The following is a 23,439-nucleotide window of genomic DNA, read 5'->3' on the forward strand; positions in this document are numbered from 1 at the left end:
GAGTAATCACTACTGGTTTGATAATTTATAACCAAAGGCCTCTAGTTGGTAAAATTGTTCTTTGATGAAACAGGTCAGTGCTGTCCTTTAATGCAGTCAAAACAACATTTTTGTGGAATATATGGAAGAAGTTATCACTGTATATACAAGATAACAGCTCTTACAGTGATGAAAGGCACAAAGTAAAGAAAATATTTCAAATATTTTAATTTTTTATTTATGTGATTTTTAAAATTATTATTTTCTTAATATTATTTGACTTTTTTTTTTTTTTTGGTTTTGCTTTTGGAGAGGTTTTGAATCACAGAAGGGTCACAGCTGTGGCAGGGGAGGATTACTGGTGTGGGGCTTCAGTGATAGGGGTATGTGTGGGGAGAGGTGCACCTGTAAGGCACATGAATACGTTCAAGTGTTCATGGGGCACTGTCTCATTGGGTGGAGACCCACACAATAACCAAACCACACAATAACCAAAAGAATATTGAATTCCCATCCTGGGGAGTACTGCTACATTCTCTAATAAAGTGGCAAGAATTCTCCGAGTACATGGGCAATGACTAGTGAAGGAAAATAGACCATTACGCCAGGCCCTTGACAATGATGACTTTACTTATGAACCTTTTCTTGTGAAATTGAAACTTAGCCTAGTATTATACATTGCCTAAAAGTACCTCCTAAAAACCTCTTTGCTGCTCAAAAGTGGCTTCTCTCTAAGCCAAACTCACATATAAACACACTACCTTCACTGTGGGGTAGGACATGATTCCTGGGGATGAGCCTCCCTGGCACTGAGGGACTATTACCAAGTACCAACTAGCAAAACATCTGGAAAAAGACCTTAACAAAGAGGGGGAAATATTAAATACAAATGAGTTTTTATAGCTAACAGATTTCAAAGTGAGTTGGGAGGTCATTCCAGAGGTTATGCTTATGTACATTTCAGCAGGATCTCATTGACTACCACAGTAAACAGTGCCTCAAACAGCAGGGCTCCTGAGGGCTCTAGAGACATCTAGACACTATAAGCAGGGCAGACAAACTCAGGAATTTGGCACCCTGTCAGTGGGCCTTACTTTGGAATTTATGCTCCCCACTCTAAGAGTTAGATTCATTTATAGGTACTCTATACATGGCTCTTCTGTCTCTTTTATGTGAACCTATAATTAGCACTATACTTGTTAAATTTATGTCCCAGAGAATTAAATCTTTGGTCTGTTCATGTGCTGGTTTAGCCCTAAATCTCAGCAGAATTGCAACACCTACTCTCCAGTTCACTGGACTCACCCAGGACAACCAACAAGAAGATGATAATGGAAACCGACCATCCCAAGGAACCGACAAGTGTCTGCAACTGCAAGCAAGATAGTTCCATCCATCTGCCACATCAGATAAGCCCCTGCTCGATCAGAAACAGTGGGCATCATCATCCCCAAATCCTCAAGATTGGGGAATGAACAATGGACTAAAGTAGACTTATTATTATTCTATTATAGACTTATTATTCTAGCAATGGGAGAACTTTTATCATTGATATAAATGCAGTGGCCACAGCGGTTCTGATGTGAGGGAGTGGGAAGGATAGGTGTAAAATGGGTAATTTTCAGGACACTGGAATTGTCCTGCCTGACACTGCAATGATGGATACAGTTATTACATATTTTGTCATAAACTATAAAATTGTGTGGGGCAGAGTGTAAACTATAATGTAAACTATAGTCCACAGTTAGTAGCAATGCTAATATGTGTTCATCGATTCTAACAAATGTACCATGCTACTGAAAGATGTTGTTAATATGGGAAAATGTGGGAGGGGGACAGTGGGGCATATGGGAGTCCCCTATATATTTATGTAACATTTATGTACTCTAAAGCTTCTTTAAAATTAAAAAAATTAAAGAAAAAAAAAGTAAAATAAAACTTAAAAAAACCCCACAATATTAAACAAACTCCTTTTATCCAATGCTAGACTAATCATTACATTAAGGCACAAAGTTACAACTAAGATGCAGGTTTACAACTGACACAAAAATATCATTTTTATGATTCAGGTCAGAAATTAAAGAAACATTTAGCTTCCTTGAATTTTTAATACTCATGAGAAACAACATATTAGAACAATAAAAATGGCAGGTATATTTGGGGAATGTTAAGTTATTTCAGAAACTGCTAATAGACTAATGGGGTTTGCAGGGACCTTTTAATGAATTTAATTGTCTTATTTCTTGGTTAAGTGAAAATATTCCTCCTGCTGTCTGAATATAGCTCAGAAGTATCATCATCACATGCTCCCTGGAAAGGGAGTGAGCATCAGCAGAAAGAAGAGTGTCTTCCAGGATGAAAAATGCAAACCTGCTCTAAGAAGACCATGTTGCATGTACATCTTTCTTGGCTTCAGACCAGTCGTGCCAAATTTGAAGGGAAAGGGGCTGAAACACAAAGGTTGAGTATGTGCAGCCACACAGAAAGCAGAGCCCAGCACACATCACTGTAACAAAAGCACGACCACTCACACCCCATTTCTTAGGGAGTAGGCTGAATTCTAATACGTCCTCTTTCCTGAAGGCAATAGGGGTAGAGATGAAGGTAGAGAGCTAAAAGGGTTTGTGAAATTCTCATACCATTCTATTTACTGTAGTTTTAAAATAAGAGCCACATAGTCCTTAGCAGTATGGAAAGATACTGAAGAGAAAAAAGTGAAAAAAAGTTCTATAGGGTATTAGAGTTCTAAAGCAATTGGAAATTGTGGATCTAATAATTTAAAAGCTTTTCTACTTCTTTACAAGTAGCCCTTTCACTCCCAACTCCCTGATAGGTTCAGAACCAATTATGGTTACTCTATACTCACTAAAAGACACATGCTTGCCAGTCTGTTTTCCACACTAGTCTCATGTAAATCCTATTTCCTGTCAACATGTCAGTGCAGTCTCAGTGTTCACTTGGTTGGTTTCTGTTCTTTTCACAGTGCTGTATCATTTAGATCCCTCACAAACATTTAAGAATCTTCACAGCATTATAAACTATTACAAAATAGTCCTGAACTTCAGAATATCACCGTGTCTGTGTTCTTTTTATTCCCTCTGTTGTAAAAGGCCAGCAACCATAAACTTCATACATTAGTTTGGAATATAACAGTAAATGTGGCCTCTTGATATATGACTCAAGAATAAGCTCCAGCTATTGAATAAAATTGGGTTTTAAAAAATTGTTTAATGACTTGAGGCAATTTCCCCCTTCTCTTCTGAGTCCCATGGAAGAATTATTATTTTCTACATAAAATGCTAAAACAGTGTTCCACATAAAGTGATTCTAAATGAAATTTGATTAAGAAAAATACTGACTCTTTGTGCCTTTTCCCCCTTTTTCTTTTTTGCTAAACTAATGGCGAGAAAGGAGCTTTTCTCATTACAATGATGAAGCTCCTAATGTGGGTAAGAAAAATGAATTCGGACCAAGGTTGGCCCAGAGAAACTTGGTTTCCAGCTTTCTTCAACCTGGAGGTACCTCTAAGTAGAAGAAACTGTTTTCTTTGAAAGAAAGAAAAAAAAAAAAGGGAGCTGCCCTCCTCATCTACCTACAGTCATCCAAATAAAAGATCCCATGTCTTTCTTTGTCATTCCTTCACTCCCCTACTCATCTAAGCCCCCAAATACAGCTAGCACTATATTTGACAATGGACAAAGTCTTGCCTTCTTAAGAATTCAAAATGCTTTTTAATTTTTCCTTAGTACTTATAAAGGAGGTTCATTAATTCCTTCTGACTATAAAGGGCTCCCCTTATGGATATCCAACTAAAAATTTACTAAATGCTGCTGGAAGACAGCTGATGGAATACAAGAACTACTCAAGGTACCAATCTGGTCATTTAGGAATGAGGCAGGCCTGGCCAATGATGGGCTCTGCACCTGACTCACCTCTTCTCTGTGGTTTCTTCGGTGCTTCTATCCCTGTCTGAATTACTCTTAATATTCATGTCAGCACTGGAAGATATATATTTGTTATGCTGATGAGTCATCCTGGGAAGAACTGGCAGTCTGGCAGCAGCAGAAGCCAATACACCTGAGAGTTATACCAATTCTCTCAGAAGACAGATATAGTGTGGTAGCAGACAGTGGAAAATGATTCATATTCTTATTGCTACTTAAATTACAATGGAATCTCCAAACATGACATTTTTTTGGCTGCTCTATTCTCTCTGTGTCTGAGTAAAGCCCCCATAGGACTGACTAACTCAATCCGCAAATGAAAACTCCCCTCTCCTCTGTCACTTTCTGCTGGGCCAGACCTGAGAGCCTCATAGCTGGCAATCAGAGATGATGGACACTTCTGGGACCCACCTTTACTGTCATTTGGCCTAAGGAATAATCACAGTGGAAGAAATTCCAGCCTGGTTGTGGATAATAGCACCAAGGTTACAGCAGTGTGTATATTCTTCAGGTAAAATTACACCCTTCACCTACATCTTCATGTGGTGCATTTTTGGCAAAGATTTTCAAGCCAAATGTGGGGAAACTTTAAAGAGGCTAAATCCCAGTGGTGCTAAATACTAGGGTTACCTTAGACGTTTGGAACAGGTGCTATAACAGGAGGGCTTCAAGCCCATTTCTTGCCTCTGGGGAAGTGCTAAGATGTAAACAGAAATGCTGCTTGCTTCTGCAGAGGCCCAGGCCCTGAAGCCCATCTTCAGGAGTCCAAAGCTTGGTTAAGAGCAACCATAAAGTAAGGGGCCATGGGAGGCAAAGGCACTGCTCATTTCCCCTGCCCTGAGACCCGACAATACCTTCATTTTCCTCCAGCTTCCGAATGTGGCGCAGGACGGGCTGCAGGTTCATATAGAGGCGGTGGCTGTTGCTCAGGAGTTGCAGGAGGTGTCTGGAGCGCATGGGGCACCCTGTGTAGTAGATGAGCTTCCTGGCTGAGGGCAAGCCATCTGGCAAAATCTCAAATTTCTTACCCTTTGGTGAGAAAGAATGAATCAAATTCAGGAAAAAAATCTTTGATTTTCCAAGGCCCCCTTCATTTTCTAGTTATTAGGCTAAACTATAGATTCAGAAAAAGATGTACAGATTTCTAAATTAAAAATTTTCCTAAGAGATAAATTATTGTGCTCCCTTTAAAAAATGTCACTGGACAGATTATTACCATAAATTCAGGAACATGTCTAGCTGGGGTCTTCTGGTAAGGACTGACTATAAGACAGCTGGGGAATATTTGCCCTTTCTCTGGCTGGTCAGGTCATTTGCAAAATGTAAAAGAGAAGGGCCCATCATGAAAGCACCCTCAAATACAATCCTAACATCCTAACACAGCACCAAAAAAGACAGATATTTTAGAAGGGATTAATGCATTCAAATATTTGTTTTAACACTATGTTCAAAACACTGTGCTATATGCTGAGAAAGAAAAGTGGGTAAGACAGACAAGGGGTAGGTGAGATAGTAAATAAACACTTGAAAATAATTATGGTTCATGATCAATTCTGGAAAGGAAATAAATAAGGAACTATGAAAGTGAACAATACAGGACACCTACTTGGGGTTTCGAAAAAATGGAAAATTTCTCTAGCTGAACAAAAGAGGAAGCTGGAAGTTAGACAACAGTTGGAGCAAAATTATGAGAAAGAAAAATAAAATAGCTATCAGTAGAGATATAGGAACTTCATTCTTAAAATCTAGGATCATTAACATAAAGTTCTAAGTTGACAGTGAGGATTTGGCAAAGTTTTTTACTAGTTATGGTATATTATGAATTCCTTGAATTTTCCCAATAATGAACAGGTCAACAGAATTACAAAAAAGGAACATTCCAGATGCAATGATTCTCAGTTGGAGGGTGGAGGCAAAGCTTATTTAATCCTCACAAGTTCATTTTAGAATGAAGGAACCGAGGCAGAGAGAGGTTAGCTTGCCCAAGGTGACACATCTATGTAGGGTTAGGCTAGCTGCAAAAAAGATCAACTGAGAAACTTCTCAAATAGATTCTTGGTCTCTATCTCAGGGTCACTGGGGGGGGAAAAAAAATCTGAAGGAGGGGGATTAACCCCATAAATCTATATTTTTAAGCTCCTCTGATGAGGCTCAAGTACAACTAGGTTCAGGAACCACTGAGCCCAGGATGCAAAAAAACTAAATTTCATAAATGCATTTTATCACTACCTAAACTTGGATAAGAAAGGGACGAATGAGGTTATAATCTGCTCATTTTCAAGGACCTCAGATCCTTTCACGAAGATCTTGAATAAGAGAGAGCCAATGAGAAAGAGGCAGGTCAAGTACCATTTAATGCCTAAGTTAAGTGAAATCAGGTTGGATTGTGCCCAAGTAATTAAAGTAATATGAAGTCAGAAATTAAGTTTTCTGACTCACAAGGCAGTGGAGTCAGTGCCCACATTTTATTTGGCAATATACTCCTTTATTTATTTAGGCCATCTTCCTTACAGGAGAGAAGCACATGTTTACAAATCCTTATCTTCCTCCTTTATTGTGTTTATTTTTTCCAATAATTTCTGAACAAGGCAAAATTATATATTTCTAGTGACCACTAGAAATACACATTGTTAACTGTAATTGTTATAACTCAATTAAAAAAAATGGATATACCTGGCAAAGTAGAGAAACATTTGGGAAAAATCAAGAATTTGCTCTAACAAAAGAAAGTATCAATCAATATTCTAAAAATAAAAGTACTTTTTTCTGTTAAGAATTGTAGACCTTTCTTGATGAGTTTCAAATTATCAGATATTAATAGAAACAACTATTTATATCACTCTTTATTCTTTACTCAAAAGAAATAACTTCCAAAATGATCCACCAGCCTCCACACTAAAAGTCACTTATCCTGTGATTATGGCTTTCTGTTTTCCAATCCTTCTGCTGTAGGCTTTTTAAATAATTCTATTTGATGAACTCATTTTGTACTTTCCCCATTACATTTCTTCTGGAAGTGCAATAATTTAGGGTAGTATGGTGGGGACTAGACATGCAAATTAAAAATAAGAATTTCTCTTGCTTTGCGATTTTTTGATTTTAAATTCACTAAAGATATGAGTGACAAGGATTGTAGCACACTCACAGGAACTATAAGAGCTAATTATCTTCAATGGCAACTTTTTAAAAAGATCAACTTTTGTGCCTGGGGCAATACCGTTACCGAAAAAAAAAAACCCAAAACTTTCCAAACAACAATAAATAACTGAAGAATCAATTTTTTTTAGTTAGTTATTTTAAACTTACCACAAACACCAACTTTCCAACATTGGTCCAGGGGAAATCATATAGTAATTGTTTTTCTTCATCTAAATTCTGTGAAAGAATTATAATGCACATAGGGTTACTGGGAAAACAGACACTCTAAAATGGCTGTGAATTCTGTTCCAGAAAACTAGAAAACAAACATTGAAACCTGAAAGAGGGCCCCAACTTCTTTGATGCAGTGCAAACAGAAATTAATAGATAAATGACAGCTGTCCATGTGTCACCTGGGCTCTGAGCCTCAGCGGAATTGCAACACCTACCCTCCAGTTTGTTGGACTTACCCAGGACAGCTAACAAGGACGTGAGGATGGTCAACCACGACACCAAGGAACCGAGAGAGTCTATAACTGCAAGCAAGAGAATCCCAGCTATCAGCCATGTGGGATCTAAGCCCTCTCTCAATTTAGAGGTGGAGTGGGCATTGCCATCGCAGGGTCCTCAGGATGGAGGAATAAAATATGGTTTACAGTGGACTTATGGACTTACTGTTATTCTGCTATAGAATCATTGTGACTCTAGCAATGGAAATTATATCACTGATGAGGAGACAGTGGCTGGGTGAGTTGTTGAAGGCAGGGAGAGGGAAAAAGAGGTGTGATACGGGGGTATTTTCGGACTTGGAGTTGTCCTGAATGATATTGCAGGGACAGATGCAGGATGCTATATATCCTGCCATAACCCACTGAATGGACTGGGAGAGTGTAAATTAAAATGTAAACTATAATCCATGCTGTGTAGCAGCACTCCAAAATGTATTCATTAAATGCAATGAATGTACCACACTAAAGAAAGAAGTTGTTGATGTGGGAGGAGTGGGAGATATGGGGAGTGGGGTATATAAGAACCTCTTATATTTTTTTATGTAATATTGTATGTCCTCTATGTACCTTTTTTAAAAAATGAAAGAAAGATAATTTTAAAAAATCCTCTGAGGGGTAAATTAAAAAAAAAAAAAAAAAAAAGATAAGTGATAAAATTCTGAGGCTCCTGGTTCCCGAGTGCCTGCATTACTGGCCTTTCAAAAGCAATCTTTTCTCTTCTGGCCTATGCCTAAATTTAAATAAAAATTCCAAAGGACTCAGGCATTCAAATGATGTGACAAAGCACTTTCATAACTGGATATTTTGCCTACATCAAAGGTAAAGCACCATGACATACTACTACATCCAGCAAAGAGGTATTCTCCCTCCCCTGTTAATGGCTGTACGATAACAATCTCCAACCTGCAAGAGTGTCAGTTACTATTATTCAAGGGACAAGTCTAGTTAGAAAAGAGAAATGGAAATTAAAATGTCTGGTCAAACACCATACTAAAATATAATTTTTCTTTCCATAGTTATGAATGCTCCAGAAGATTAAAGAGAATACTTAAAATCATTAACACACAAGAAAAAATGTTTAGATATTAATGATCTGTTAGTAATTTATTAACAATGAACCTGGCTATTTTTGGCTTGTTCTTTCTGTTCTAGGGGGTTTATTACTGTTGTGGATCAGAAAGAGTCACTTCATCCATCTCACATCATCTTCTGTGCTAGACAAATGGGAAATGATGAGCAATCAGTGGCTAGAAATGGACCTGATGCAGCACATACAGGTATCCTGCAAATGTAAGACACAGAGTGGACTGTTTGACCCTTATTTTCCATTTACCGACCTGAAAAATCTGTATTCCCCGCATTGTCAATCCTAGGGTCAGTGAAGCTTCAATTTCCCTTTTATCCTGGAGGAATAAAATTACATGAAAAAGTATATTTTTCTTCTATAATCCAGTGCCAAAGTAACAGAAATGTCAGGATTAGAACTTTCATACTTAAGATAACTTTGTTTGTGCTTTTCCTCATCCCTAGTTTTTTTTTTTACAAGATTTTAGAAAAACCATGTACACATGTTAAATCAAAACTTACTTTATTATTAAATATACTTTAAAAATTCCTGATATTTCAAAATACTTTTACTGTACCATATACACTTTCATATCTGACAATATTCTAAATACTTAAGTTATTGAGAATTTCAGTAAACAAGACCATTACTGCTTTTGCACCCATTTGCTTTCTTTTGCCTTCTATCTAATGCATTATCTTTTTTCAGGTATTAGAATTTTGAATCTAATGTCATGGTTATATTCTGAGATACACCATACTTTATATGTGTAAAACTGAGCAAATCTCTAAGCTTTGAAGTAAAAATTAGAGGTAAGTGACTAAACATTTAAGGCTCTCTTATGAGGGCAGAATAAGGTTATAAAAAGCTTTATATTCAGTTAGTATGGAGTGAAAATACTTATTGTTAAGGAGGTCAATTATCACTTGCCAATATAATATACATTTTAACTGCTAAGGCCTAAACTGTAAAAAATAAACTACAATGAGCACAAGGAAAGAAATTCACAATTAAAAATGTACTCTGAAATCTGATATCTCTTTTTTCATCTGTAATAAATATGTATATAAGTATGAAGTTCAGAAGAGAAGATAAATAAAATTACTTAGTAATTAATTTTTTATTATGAGACTTTTCAATAAAGACAAATGAACATGTATAGATCTTCATTACATTTAAACATGGAAGAAATAATTTTAGAATATGGATCCTCCCCTGGCCTTGTAGAGAGAAAACCCAGCCTGTTTTCACTATTTGGGCTGGTTTCCCTACCTAGTATATTTTCACATCAAGAAAGGCACATTTGGTATAGGTTTAGTAGAAGAAACCAATCCATCACTATTTGAGTTTAGGCAGCTTTTCTACTCAGGGCTGCTCTGATTGCTTCCTGAAATAAGGCTGTGCTAATAAAAATGCTGGCGGTGCATATAAGAGATGTGTGTGTGGCGGGGGGTAGGGGCACAGAATGTTATTGCTGTTGTTTTTCATAATGTTTCCTCTGTCTACCTTATTTACATTTTAGAAGCAGGCCCTAAATGAAGCAGTTTTCATGACTGTCCTTTGATTTCTTCAAAGAATGGAAACTCTGCCCATGAGGTAACAATATCTACTTCCCCACTTCTTTCAGTTTCATTTTAATTGCTTTAAGCAGACAACAGAGCCATTTTCCACGCTATTTTGAAGTACCATAAGCAAATATGAAGAATTAATTTTTATACAAAAGATAAATTGGGGATATCTACTTTACTAAAGGATTCTTAATAGGATTCTTTAAAATAGCAAGTTTCCCTAGCAAATAAGCAAGAAGTAACTGGTATTTATTGAACACTCATCAAGCCTTGTTATTTCAGATCATTATCTCATTGACTCCAGTCATCCTTGTGAAGTGAGTAGTATTATTCTCACTTAAGAGATGGCCAGGATTATAGTTATATTTGCCCAGGATCCCAGCCATAGTGGGTAACAGGATTTCTAATTGATACCTGATTCCAAAGCCAGACTCTTACCAATACAGCATTCATAACCTCTAATACATTTAAAAATAGAAACTGATTGTCAGAAATGGCATCTGTTTGCTTTTTTTTTTTTTTTACAATACATGCATAGCATATATTGATGTATTCCTACCGGATAATGAATAAAATCTCTTAAGGAAAAAAAAATTCGGTTCTTTGTGAATTTAGTCAGAGATCTTATAGGACTCAATTATGGCCTTTAAGGATGAAAGGGCATTAGCAATGTATCTCTGGGCGTGGAAGAGAGAAAACATTCTTCAGTCCCTTATTAAGTCTTTTGAACTAGCCAGGCAGATAAGCCAGCAACACATTCAAAGTAAAGTCCAGTTTCCAATGGTCTAAGTTGTGCTAATCTCATCACAACAAAGGATGCAGTGGAGAGAACAAGTGTGACAATAGTAATGATAATAGCAGCAAGCACATTGTGCTTACCATGTGCTGGGCACTTTTCAAAGCATTTTTCATCCTTTAACTCCTTTAGTCTTCAACAACCCTCAGAGGTAGGCATCCTACCTCTTAGGATTGTCCTTCAGAAAGGTTAAGTAATTTGCCTAAGGTCACACAGCAAAAGGCAAAGATGGGATTCAATCCCAGGCAGTTAGGCCCAACAGACCATGTTCTTAACCACTTCTTCCCATACGGTTTGCAAAGATATCTTTGAATGCTTAAATGGGAATTCATTTTTGCCAACGAATCTCAACAGAGCCAGGATTTAAGCCAGATCTTCTTGACCACAAAGCCCGTGTGTAAACGCTTCCTTTACCCTCTGAAGTTTGTTGCTGTCTTTTTGTGTCCTGTTTACAATCTAGCCTCATTTTTCCATCCTGGATCAGAGGTAACACAGCCAAATAATTTCCGCTGGACACTGCAAAGAATCACTCACACTACTATTTATCATTTTCTCTTCCCTCTTCCTTTCTCATCCCTCCACACTCTCTTCCACAAGTGCTACTTCATTGGCAAGAATGAGTTTCCTTTTAGCATTACATATTATAGACCAGGAAACTGAGGCTTAAGGAAGTTGAATAATTCACCAAAGAAATCACAAAACTGAAGATGACAAGTTTCTATCTTATAGAGTTGTGAGGATTTAAAAATAAGACAGATGTAAAATGAACCAGTAAACACAGTACTCCACAAGCAAGAGCTGTGCTGACAATGCAGGTATGGTTTGGCTTTGAGGAATAGTAAAAATTGCTTATCAGACAAACTTCAAATGTTATTCCCCAAAGCAGAAAAGCAGAGCTGGGGTGGGGGTGGTGAAGAGGAGTAACTATCCATAACCACCGAAAAGCTAGATTCACAATCAGAAGCCATTTGTTACCTCATGATTAGAACCATTAAGAAATATATATCTTGCTTCCAAGGCCAGAGGAAATACATTGCTACCTCCAAGACTGACCTTGTGATAATGAAAAGCAATTCAAACGAAACTCCTTTAAAAGTTTGTTGAAAAGCTTCTAATCGAAAAGGCATTTTTTCTCTCAGAAGCTTCAGACTTGTGGCAGATTGGTACCTTATACAATCTGTAGTAATGAACAGCGACATCATCCAGCCGGACGGCCTCTTTGATATATTTAAGATGAGCCTCGGAAGCAGTCAGTGCAAACTGATCTTTGTGCATGTTTGGAATGTGCTTCAGGATGTAGTCCTTCCCCCTCTTGGAAACAACCTGTTGGAATACAAGGATGTGCAATGCAACATTTGTTGGAGGGATGTAAGCTACCCCCACCAACAAAATGAGAGAAATTGATGAAAAGAAAGAGAACCTAAAACAGTCCTTGAAAATTGGTTAATTTCTATAAGAAAATTCCCATTATTCTGTTTCTATCATCTGTTATGTTAGCAGGGTGAATCTGCTAATACTAGAAGCTACAAAGTCAATTTAGTTGTTGTGCTGCTTTCTAAGAAACATCACAAGAAATGGGAAAAAAAATGTTTTCCTAGCTTTAAAATCACCAAGGTAAAAAAAAAAAAAAACCCATGCAAACTTGCATAATTTTATACACAAATCACTGCTTATACTTCCAAAATTATAGGTATCATGAACTACATCTACTGTCAGCACATCTTCAGATCTGGATCTATTTAGCTCTTCTAAAATTACAGCCACAAAGTGGGAGGTTCTAAATGTTAATCCAAAGAAGGCTGGGGAGTGGGAAGAATTCTCTAAAATATTTTCAGTTCTTGCATAAGAAACTGATTGAACACTCTTTCAGTACGTAGGGAGAAAACAATTTCATTCAAACACTCATTGAGATTGACTATGGCTTAGATTTCCATCAGGCAGTGGTCTGGGCTTTATGTGGCTCAGTGGTTAAGGGTCTGCTTCCCATGTACAAGGTCCTGGGACCAATGCCCAGTACCTCATTAAAAAAAAAATTAAAAACAATACATAGTATAAGGCAGTTATAGGTTAAGAGTGTTGATTATTAGATTAAGTCTTAGCTGATTTCATAAGGATTATGGATATGGAAAGAATTATGTAAAGTGAACAAAAAGCAAAGCTTAAAATGATCAGAATAGAGAATTTTTAGATTTAAAATTTCTTTATAGATACTAACATTTTAAAAAAATGAATTATTAGCCAATTATCAAGTTTTGCTGAGAACTCAGGTCGCAGATTTTTCTTTATAGAATGCTTTTACTTGGAGATCATCTAAATCAGTATTTGTCAACCTTTTCCAGGTTAAAGAACAGAAAATAGTATTTGTAAGGATGCCAAAGTCAATGATTTTGGCCTTCCAGGGGTTGAGGATACTGGTTATCTTAGCATACTGGGCGTTACTGCACACTAACTGGGAATCTCTGTATTAAGTGACCAAGATTCAGTGAGGCCCTGATGATAACTAGGTCATCTAAGTACAGGCTAATTTTGGTCCAACAACCAAGCCAAGGTCCACAGGAAGGAGGAATACAGTAAGGATTAGAGTGGACTTAATGATATTCTATTCATGAACTATTGTGGTTAATAATTAAGAAAATGTGCCATTGGTGTGGAAAAAGTGGCCATGGTGGCTGCTGGGTGCAGAGAATGGGAGGAGGAGATGAGATGTGGAGGCATTTTCGGGACTTGGAGTTGTCCTGGGTGGTGCTGCAGGGACAATTACCGGACATTGTATGTCCTCCCAAGGCCCACTGGATGGAAAGTGGGAGAGTGTGGGCTATGATGTGGACCATTGGCCATGGGGTGCAGCGATGTCCAGAGACATATTCACCAAATGCAATGGATGTGTCATGATGATGGGGAAGAGTGTTACTGTGGGGGGAGTGGTGGGGTGGGGGCAGTGGGGGTGAATGGGGACCTCATATTTTTTGAATGTAATATTTTTTAAAAAATTAGTAAATTAAATAAAAAAATTTTTTTTGGTCCAAATGACATTGATATGTAATAGTTTAACACCTTGAGTGGTTTCTCCCTAACAAGTGAAGTGCTATATGTCAATCAACAAAAACCCATTGAGGCTAAATGAAATAGAAAAATGCTAAATGATGTCTGTTCTTTGAAAGGTTAGTTTGCTGAGAACAAAATAAAAATGGATCATTTGAAAATAAGATGTAAAACTTGAAGATAAACCTATGTCCAGGGACTTGCACCCAGAGGAGAGGCACTGGGCACCTAGACATTCTGCTCAGAAGGAACTGCCCTTGAGCTGAGTATTGGAGGACAGACAGGAGACAGCCAGGTAAAAGGAGGAGAGGGGTTTTATTGGCTAGAGGAACTGAAAGAAGAAAGGTTCAGAAGTGTGAAACACCACAGTAGGGGTGGTGAAATATAAGTTGCTGCATGTTGCTAGAGCATAAGGTTCAAGGTGCAGGACAATGAGAAAGGAAGCTGGAAAGGCTGGTGGGAATCATATCCTGGAGAGCTCCTAGGTCATGCATGAAAGCCTGGGCTTCATACCACAGGTTACCAGTGGGGGAGCCCTGAAGGCTTAAAGCAGAAGCAAAATCATTTCATCTGCAAGTAGTAGAGTAATGACTGAAGCAGGGACAAACCTCCACAATAGTGCTGCTAAGTACTGATGGGAGCCAGAACCTGGAAAAGGTAGCAACAATGGTGGGTAGGAGATGCAAGAAACAACTGAGAGAAGCAGACATGGCTCAAATGATAGAGCTCCTGCCTACCACATGGGAGGTCTGTGATTCAGTTCCCGGTGCCTCCTAAAGAAGACAGCAAGTTGGCATGATGGACAGGTGCAGCAAGCTGATGCAACAAGACGACACAGCAAGAGATCCAGGAGGAAGAGCATAATGAGAGCCATAACAAAGCAGGGAATGGAGATGGCTTAAGTGATTAGGTGCCTCCCTCCCATCTTGGAGGTCCCAAGTTCAGTTCCCAGTGCCAGCTAAAAAAACAAAGAAGATGAAAAGACACAGCAAGTGCAAACAATGAGGGAGTGGGAAGAAATAAATCTTAAAAAAAACAAACAAACAGCTGAGTAAGTAAACAACATAAATACAATACACTTTTATTTCTTAAATTGGGTGATGGGTAATAAAGTGTTTGTTAGAGGATACTGTGGTTGATTAGATGGAGAAGTGAGAAAGAAAGGTGATAAGGGAAAGACTGTATGTCTCTCAAGTTTCTGGGTGACTGGGTGAATGGCAGTGCCTCTTTGCTAAGATTGGAAATGCAGAGATAGGAATAGATAAAATCAAAGTGGGAAGAAGAAGAAGAATTTAATTTGGGACATTTTGAGTGTGAGGTGACTATGAATAGCCAGCTGTCATATGGATATGGGGAAACAGATCTGGAAGTTGCCAGCATGTAGGCTGACATTGAAAGCATTAATTTGAATGAGATTTCCCAAGATGAGAGTGGTTAAGTGGGGATACAGCAGAGAAACTCAGGAAAAGAAGTGGACTTAGTGCTTTAAAGCTCACTTAGGGAAAGCATCATGAGGAGGGTGGTAGGGAAGAAGGCAGATGGAAGTAGGTGAGGTGCATATATATGTATATATATGAGGTAGAGAAACTAAGTGTTGCTGGGAAGAGAAGGCAGGAGCAGCAGCTCTTGCTTTCTTCCTTCCTGTTCTCCTTTCTTTCCTGGGAAGAGGTGGATAAGAACTGAACATGTTGTGTCTGTTCTGACTGAAGAAAAGTAAGTTCGAGAGAGAGGGTGAAGAGAGAAGAAAATGCAGCAGAAACCTGGAGGAATAAGAAAAGATATAACTCAAAAAGGCAAGTCCCCTTCCTCTCTGAAACTAAGGTGAGGTGATAAGATGGTCAGACATAGGCTGAGTGGGTGGGGAAATAGTCTAGACAGTTCCTATTGGAATAACCTAAATTTTCTTGCTGAAGTATGGAGGTGGTTCCACTTCTGGGAACAAAGATGGCAGTCAGAGTAAAGCACTTGCTTATATTTGTTTTCTAAGCAAAGGAAAAGTGTAAATGAGCTCACCTTATAAAGAGTAATATTTTTTCTTCCTTTGAAGGGGGAAATGCCACTCCAATAATAGTAGATAAGAAGGGCAATCATGAAATACCAAAGGAAGGCTGACGAATTCCAAGTTTCATCATATTTAGGACAGATAGCAATCCTCTTCCCCATGAACTATAAACCAACCAAGTACATCAAGACATCGGGTATAACATGCCCTCAAGAGTTAAATTTATATTTGGGTATCAATGAAAAGCTTCACTACCCACAAAACATCTGGGTTCCCATTTCTTGAAGCAGCATGAGTAGCAAGCAGCACAACAAATTATAAATGTGCTAGGAAAAAACACTTTAGAATTTGAAAACAGTGCCTACCCAAGATGGGAAATAAGCCTCTGGCTCAAAGTATTTTCCATAGTGCTTATTCCTTTTGAAGTTCCCAAGATCAGCCTGCAGGGCAAAGGCTGCCAGCAGGAAGTAGGCCTCCTCTCGGAGCACACACTGTGAATGAAGAACTTGTTTTCTCAGGTGCCAGTAATAATAGTATCTTGCTGCTCTGTCACTAGGAAAATAAAAGAAAACAGAACTCACATTTTGATGGAACAATCCAATGGCATGTAAACAAGTACCCCAACCCTGCTATCCATCTGGTGACAGAAGCCCTTCTGTTTCTGCCTCTCTGTCCTTCCCGCCCCCTCTGTCCACCTCAGTGAAAATGGAGAGGTGGTAGCTAACATCTGTCTGTTGCGTCACTGAGGTCCCAGGGGCGTCAGAACTCCAAATGGGACTACGCAGACTGCAAAAACAACGCTTGCCAAGGCTTATAATATTTGACTGATTTAGAGAATGGAAAAAAGGCCTGAATTACTCCACTCCAAATATAAGTGTTTCATTTAACAAATATTAGAATAGAAGCTTAGGCATTTGTTGTCTGTATTAAAACAGTTCTACTACAATGATGCTGCACACACGACAAAAATAAGGACAAATCAGAGGGGCAATCCTGGCTTTAACATTTTGCTTTTTCTACTGTTTGTTTTTTTAGTTTTTTCAGCTGAGTACACTATACTCTAGGCCCTTTGAAAAATGTTTGTTTATATACCCTTCTAGAAAAAAACTGCTCACCTATAAATAGTGATTTATATTTCTCTAAGAATGAGTGAACTGAAAAAGAATGAATGAATTGAAAGCTTTCTTTAAATCTGTTTTTTTTTTCTTTCAAGTGGATATTATTGTTAGAGGCTGTTTTTAGGCACATATCATGACAATCACAACACTCCCTACAAATGAAAATATGAATAGTATACTCATTACAATTCACTGAGGTCAGAAATAAATATAGCCACCAATATTTTAAGTAAGTAGTGTTGACTGGCAAAAAACATGGCCAAAGCTCCAAAAAATTCTCAGTGAAACAGGACACCTTTGTGATCAAAGTGAAAATGCAAGTAAAAATATATACATGTGTTTGTGTATGTGTGTATATATTTTTTTTCTTTTTTTTTTTTATTGACTTTGTAATAATATTACATCAAAAATATATATGTGAGGTCCCATTCAACCCCGCTCCCCCACCCCCCTCTCCCCCCCCAACAACACTCGTTCCCATCATCATGATGTGTGTATATATTTTAACAAGCTTACTTGTCTGCCTATTATTTTAGGTTGAGTGTTTGCCTGCGATTCATAGCTCATTAACTGATGATAAAAACATATGGGTTTATTTTGACCAAGGCCATGTTTAAGTATGGAGGGCTTAAAATAAAGAATTTATATAATTTTTTCCCTCTAGGGACGAAAGTACTTTTCAGAGCACTTCCTTTTATAATGTTGAACGAACATTAGATTCTGTTTAGATTGGCTCATCCCTAGGGAAAAGAGCAGAAGGATAGGGATCAATTAAACACTCATTAGCCCCAGGAGGTTAATTAGTGGCTAAATGTATTTCCTTCTTTCTAATGCATTCCACACTTACTAGAGGTAAATTGGGCGAGAAATGTATATAAAACTGAAAATAACTGATGAAGTTTCTCAGTTAAAAAAAAAAAAGACTAGTAATTCAAACTTTTAAATTTGTGTCTGGCAATGATATAAATATCAACAGCTCATCTTATGACTTACTAGCCAAATATATATATTTTTTACATGGAGGTTCTTAAAGTTTAAAAATAAGTAAAACACAGAATTCATATTTCTAATATTTCTGATCAGTCAACAAAATCACCTAGGAAAATTTTTCTGGCCCTGAATCCTCCTATAAATGATCAACTGAGCTTTTCAAATGGTGAAGTCTAAATTTGGATGATGAATGTATTATTGTTCATGTACCCACTTCCAGAACAAGAATCAATTACCTGCCACCATCAAACTGCATTAGAAATTCTCATAGGACAGCTCCACTGGGCTTAATCTTAACTTTAAAGTTAATGCCAAGAATAGAAGCAAGGGAAACGGACTTTGGCCCAGTGGTTAGGGCGTCCGTCTACCACATGGGAGGTCCGCGGTTCAAGCCCCGGGCCTCCTTGACCCGTGTGGAGCTGGCCCATGCGCAGTGCTGATGTGCGCAAGGAGTGCCGCGCCACCCAGGGTGTCCCCCGCGTAGGGGAGCCCCACGCGCAAGGAGTGCACCCATAAGGAGAGCCGCCCAGCGCGAAGGAGGGAGCAGTCTGCCGAGGAATGGCGCCGCCCACACTTCCCGTGCCACTGCCGACAACAGAAGCGGACAAAGAAACAAGACGCAGCAAAAAGACACAGAAAACAGACAACCAGGGAAGGGGAGGGGAAATAAATAAATAAAAATAAATCTTTAAAAAAAAAAAAAAAAAAAAAAAAAAGAATAGAAGCAAGACCCCAAATGTGAAGAGAAAACCAGGATATACAAATACCATGTTGTAAGGGTAAGGCCACATTGGGAAAATAGGAATAGAACTACATTAAAAAATAAGAATTACAAGTGCCTTCAGATAAATAAATAACTTAGGGCTGCTCCCAAAAAAAGTGCCAATAAATAACATGGGGCTGCTCCCAAGAAAGGGCTTTTAAAAAAGAAAAAAGCCCTTCAGCTAACTGCAGTGTTCCGCTTCTGTGCCTGATTGCTTGCTCGTTTACTAGTAGACCCCCCCTTCCTAAAAAGCTATAAAACCACCCCTTCCCTTAGACTCGGGGCTGCTCTCTCCTCTGCGTAGGATGAGGCAGTTGCCGCGCGGCTAATAAAGCTCTCAATTGGAACTTTATTCAAAGTCTGAGTCTGGTCAATATCGACTGGTCTATAACAATGTACATCATTGGAGAGAGCGCCTGCCTTGGCCTCACACCCCCTCTCCACCAAAAGAGAATATAATCTTTTAATCAATCTCTCCACTCTTTGCAAAATTGCTAGCTCCTCCTGAAAGAAACAGCACTTGGTGACTGATTTGTCATTGAAAATTTAGAGTATAGAAAATGTGAGCCAGTGACATTGTCAGCATTTTCATCAACAGTCTTAACATTTATTTATTCATTCAACAAAAATTTATTGAATGCCCACTGTGCCTCTGTTTTACGGACTGAGGCTACATCACTGTGCAAAAAGAGCTTTTAAAAAAATGCCTGCTCTACGCAACTTATATTCTAGCAGGCAGAGACAAATAATAAATATAAGTAACTTACTGAGTATGTTACAAGACGGTAAGTGCTATGGGATAAAGAGATTTAGATTTCCCCGCCCTCACCTCATACCTGATCAATCTGCCATTTTCCACATAGTACTGCACCCGGAAGTGGATGATCATAGGAGGTCCAAACTGGTCAATACCCTAGATTAAAGACATAAAAATAAAGCTATTTTTAGTTTCTTCAAATATGTGTTTCAGAAGCCACCAAAATATTATTTCTAAGAAACTGTTAAAACACTGAAAAGTTTATCCACTTCTAATAAGTAGAGTCCTAGAGCAGACAGTTGCCTGTTGTGGATACCAAATTCAAATAAAATCATGGTGTCATAAGGCAAAATGGAGGCAACATTACTCTGATTCTCATTCACTGTAAACTCAATGACAACATAAGGGAGATAAAAATAAATGCCAGTGGAAATTTCTAGCTGAGAGCCAGCTCCTCTCTGCTCTGTCCCCTGTGGTGACCATTTGCTCCTTATTACAAATGTTCTCTTGTTCCTCTGACATTCCACATACCAAATTCTAATATGCTACTTGTTTATTCAGTCATTCATGTTCCTTACTTTGTAGTTAGCTTTGAAGTAGCTTTCTAGCTTATTCCAAGAATTCTTAAATATAAATTGGAAGCTGTAAGATCAGACGCTGGTTTTATTTTCTGATTTAACTAGGGTATTTCTGGAAACACTTATGTAAATTCCTTGAGAATGCTCTTTTACATAGAAAGGGAATTAATGTTTACTAAATAAAGGCACAATGCAATAAAATAAAGTATTAAATGCAAGTATAGTAAAAGTAGATTAAAAAATTACTAATAACTTCTGGACTTTAATTTTTTTTAATCTGTTTTTTTTCTTTCAAGTGGATATTATTGTTAGAGGCATGTTTTTAGGCACATATCATGACAACCACAATATTCCCTACAAATGGAAATATGAATAATGTACTCATCTTAATTGCTACATAAGACAACTAAAACATCCACAGGAAAGGAACGAACACTTTTTCCAACCACCTTAACCTTTCACTTAAAAGCATTATTTCAAGATTACTAAAAAGTTATTAGCCAACATTATTTTAGCAGATATCTGAAACCTATTATATGTGATAACCTATTAATACTTGATTAATTTGACATGTAAGAACTTATGATTCCTTTCTTTCTCATTCTCCACAGCATAAAGTATTTTTAAGATTTTCTAACATATGATAGGTAAAACAGACATTTAAAAAATAAAAATAATTTTGCTTATAAATGTAATCTCACCCAAGTGACTTCGTATTGTCGTACCTTGCTGGCCTCTTTCTTCCATTCTTTTGGACAATATTTATAAAGCTTTTGTGACAACTCCATATACACATGTTCATTATCTGCACATAAAAAAGGAGACAAGATGAAAGAGAAAGGATGGATTTTTAAAAGAAAAGAACACACGATAAAGCAAAAGGCCTCAAGATTTGTCAATGTCTGCTAAATTCACATACTATCAAGAAAACAACAAGATACTAAAAGATAAGATGTCCTGAGGGGTAAATGAGATTCCTTATGAATTACTTTGCTTTTGCGATACAAAACACATTCTATTTTAAACACATACACACACACACACTCACGGGCCTGCGTACACACACATCCAAGTTTAATGTTTAGAAGACTGTAGTTTCCCCTGCTTTTTCTTAGTTTCTGAGGCCATTATAACTTATAAATTTCCAACACTGTGGTAATTCCTTAGTGAAAAACATGCTTTTGTGTAGTTCACAGAAGACTGTTCTCATAGGTATAAAATAATGAAAACAGGGCGAGATACCATCTTAATTGCTACATAAAGAAAGCTATATAAGAAAAGCAGAAAACACTGATGACAGTAGTTCATTTCCAAAAGCCAAAACCTACTGAAGATTAGAAAGTCTTTCAGACCTTCCTTCTCTGTGTTCTCTACATCAAAACACAGTGTGTGAAGATGATTAACTATTACTTGCACTGTCTTAGGGATCAATCTCATGGGAAGAGAAAAATCTTATGAAAGTATGAAGAATGAACCAAAATAGTCCTTCAAGGGAATAGAGTTCAGAATGTAGGTGAGCAGAAAATAACAGACTGCTAAAACACTTATAAAAATGATATAAACGTGATAAGCTGGTAAAAAATACTGAAATTTTCAAACTTCCTGAAGAATATCTTTTTTACAAAAGGAGATGTATTTCACAAGAGATTCCTTCAGTATTCGTATCTTGTACCACATTTTAAGTCTTTAAAAAAGTGCATTCCTTTTTCTCTCATTCCTTAACCATCACTAAGGGAAAATGACAATCTTCCTGGTTAATCTGATTTGTAGTTTGTCCTAAATTCTCAATTTAAGAGGCGGCATAGAGAACAGAACAGATTGTTCACCGTAAGAGCAGACGTATTTTTAAACTACTACAATATCTCTACCATCTGATAGTTCGACCAGAGCTTTATACTTTTAAGAAACTCAAGCACACATTCATCCTGCAAAGCAGGTAGGGCAGTGATTTCCATTTGACATGTGAGAAAACTGAAGTTAAGAGAAGTCAAGTGATGTGTCCAAAGTCATATAGCTAGTTAGTGGTAGAACCAGAATTAGAACTAGGTTTACTGATTCCTATTCCAATATTCTTTCACCACATGACAAACTCTCTTTTTAAAACAACATCTTAAAAGCTCTTACTTTGAAACCTGTGGAAGTGGTAAATTGGCTTTCTTAGACTGACTTATTGAACAAGGATCATCAGTTGGCTGTAGCCATTGTAGGAACAATTAATGTTGAATATAGACTAATAGAAAAGAAAGCTACTTAAAATCTATAGGGCATCTTATTGCTTCTGAACCCTTCCTTAGAAGAATCAATGAGTTATGTATTATGCAAGGACAGAGTTTAGCATTTGTGGTTTTACTGCTTCAACTACCAGAAGGAAGAAAGTGAAGAGCAAATGGCTAATAAGCCCCTGATGTGTTTCTGGTACCATGCTGTCCTGCCTCTCCTTAAAAAGGCAACTGAAAATTGTTCACATCTTATGTGAGAGGGGCCCTTGTTCATGAGATCAAAAAACACTTTCCAATTTGGCACACCTAAGCATTTTATGGTATTGACCAGATTCTCAAGATTTCAAAAGGCTTTACATTTAAACTAATTCCAATAATGGGAAATAATCCATATCTTAGCAGAAAATATAATTAAATGCTAAAAAGAGGTCTTCTTGACTAACTGAGAAAAGATATGGAAAGTTTTTGACATCCAGAAGACTAAATTAATTAGAAAAATTTTAAAATATGACTTGAAAAAAGCAAGCTTGTAAGGAATGGCTACAGATAAGTTCTACATACTTAACTCTGAGATGTAATGATAGTAGAAAGCTTGTATGGAGCTCTTTGCTTGAAAATTTTTTTCCTTGTAAAGTAGAAAAATGTAAAGAGAAAAAATGGCCCCATATTCTCAAGTCAGATTGCTTGATGGGAGAAGGGAAAATAAAAAATAAGGGTAAATTAATAGATGGCTTTGTTAAACTCATTAGTCAATAGCAGGAGAAGGTAATTAGAGAAAAATCCATTTTATTAAGTTTAAACTTCCTGTGAACATCAAAATAATAAGAAAAACTACAAAAACATCCAGGATACTTTTCTACTAGTATCAGCTGTTCTGTGAGTACAAGAAAACAAAATCCAAGCTTGGTTAGTCAAAACATGAAAAAGCAAATATATAAAATCCAGACAAAAGAAATCAAATTTTAAGTTC

The 23,439-nt window shown here is 37.4% G+C and overlaps 1 protein-coding gene across 6 annotated transcripts in view; it reads right to left on the reverse strand.

Annotated features, from left to right (window-relative positions):
• FRMD6 (FERM domain containing 6) overlaps positions 1-23,439 on the reverse strand; it is a 265,450-nt gene that overhangs the window by 12,137 nt on the left and 229,874 nt on the right. For 3 of the 6 annotated variants that reach the window (XM_058293426.2, XM_058293427.1, XM_004454091.4), the window contains 7 exons: positions 20,976-21,055; positions 19,752-19,828; positions 16,410-16,596; positions 12,168-12,323; positions 8,908-8,973; positions 7,230-7,298; positions 4,778-4,952 (listed from right to left, as the gene is read on the reverse strand). In XM_058293426.2, the coding sequence (XP_058149409.1) occupies positions 4,778-4,952; positions 7,230-7,298; positions 8,908-8,973; positions 12,168-12,323; positions 16,410-16,596; positions 19,752-19,828; positions 20,976-21,055 (810 nt within the window). Of the gene's footprint in view, positions 1-4,777; positions 4,953-7,229; positions 7,299-8,907; positions 8,974-12,167; positions 12,324-16,409; positions 16,597-19,751; positions 19,829-20,951; positions 21,056-23,439 lie in introns of all 6 variants that reach the window. The other 3 variants (XM_058293425.2, XM_004454088.4, XM_004454090.4) reach the window with 1 other exon arrangement.

Source organism: Dasypus novemcinctus, chromosome 3 (genome assembly GCF_030445035.2).
Source record: "Dasypus novemcinctus isolate mDasNov1 chromosome 3, mDasNov1.1.hap2, whole genome shotgun sequence".
Taxonomy (NCBI): Eukaryota; Metazoa; Chordata; class Mammalia; order Cingulata; family Dasypodidae; genus Dasypus; species Dasypus novemcinctus.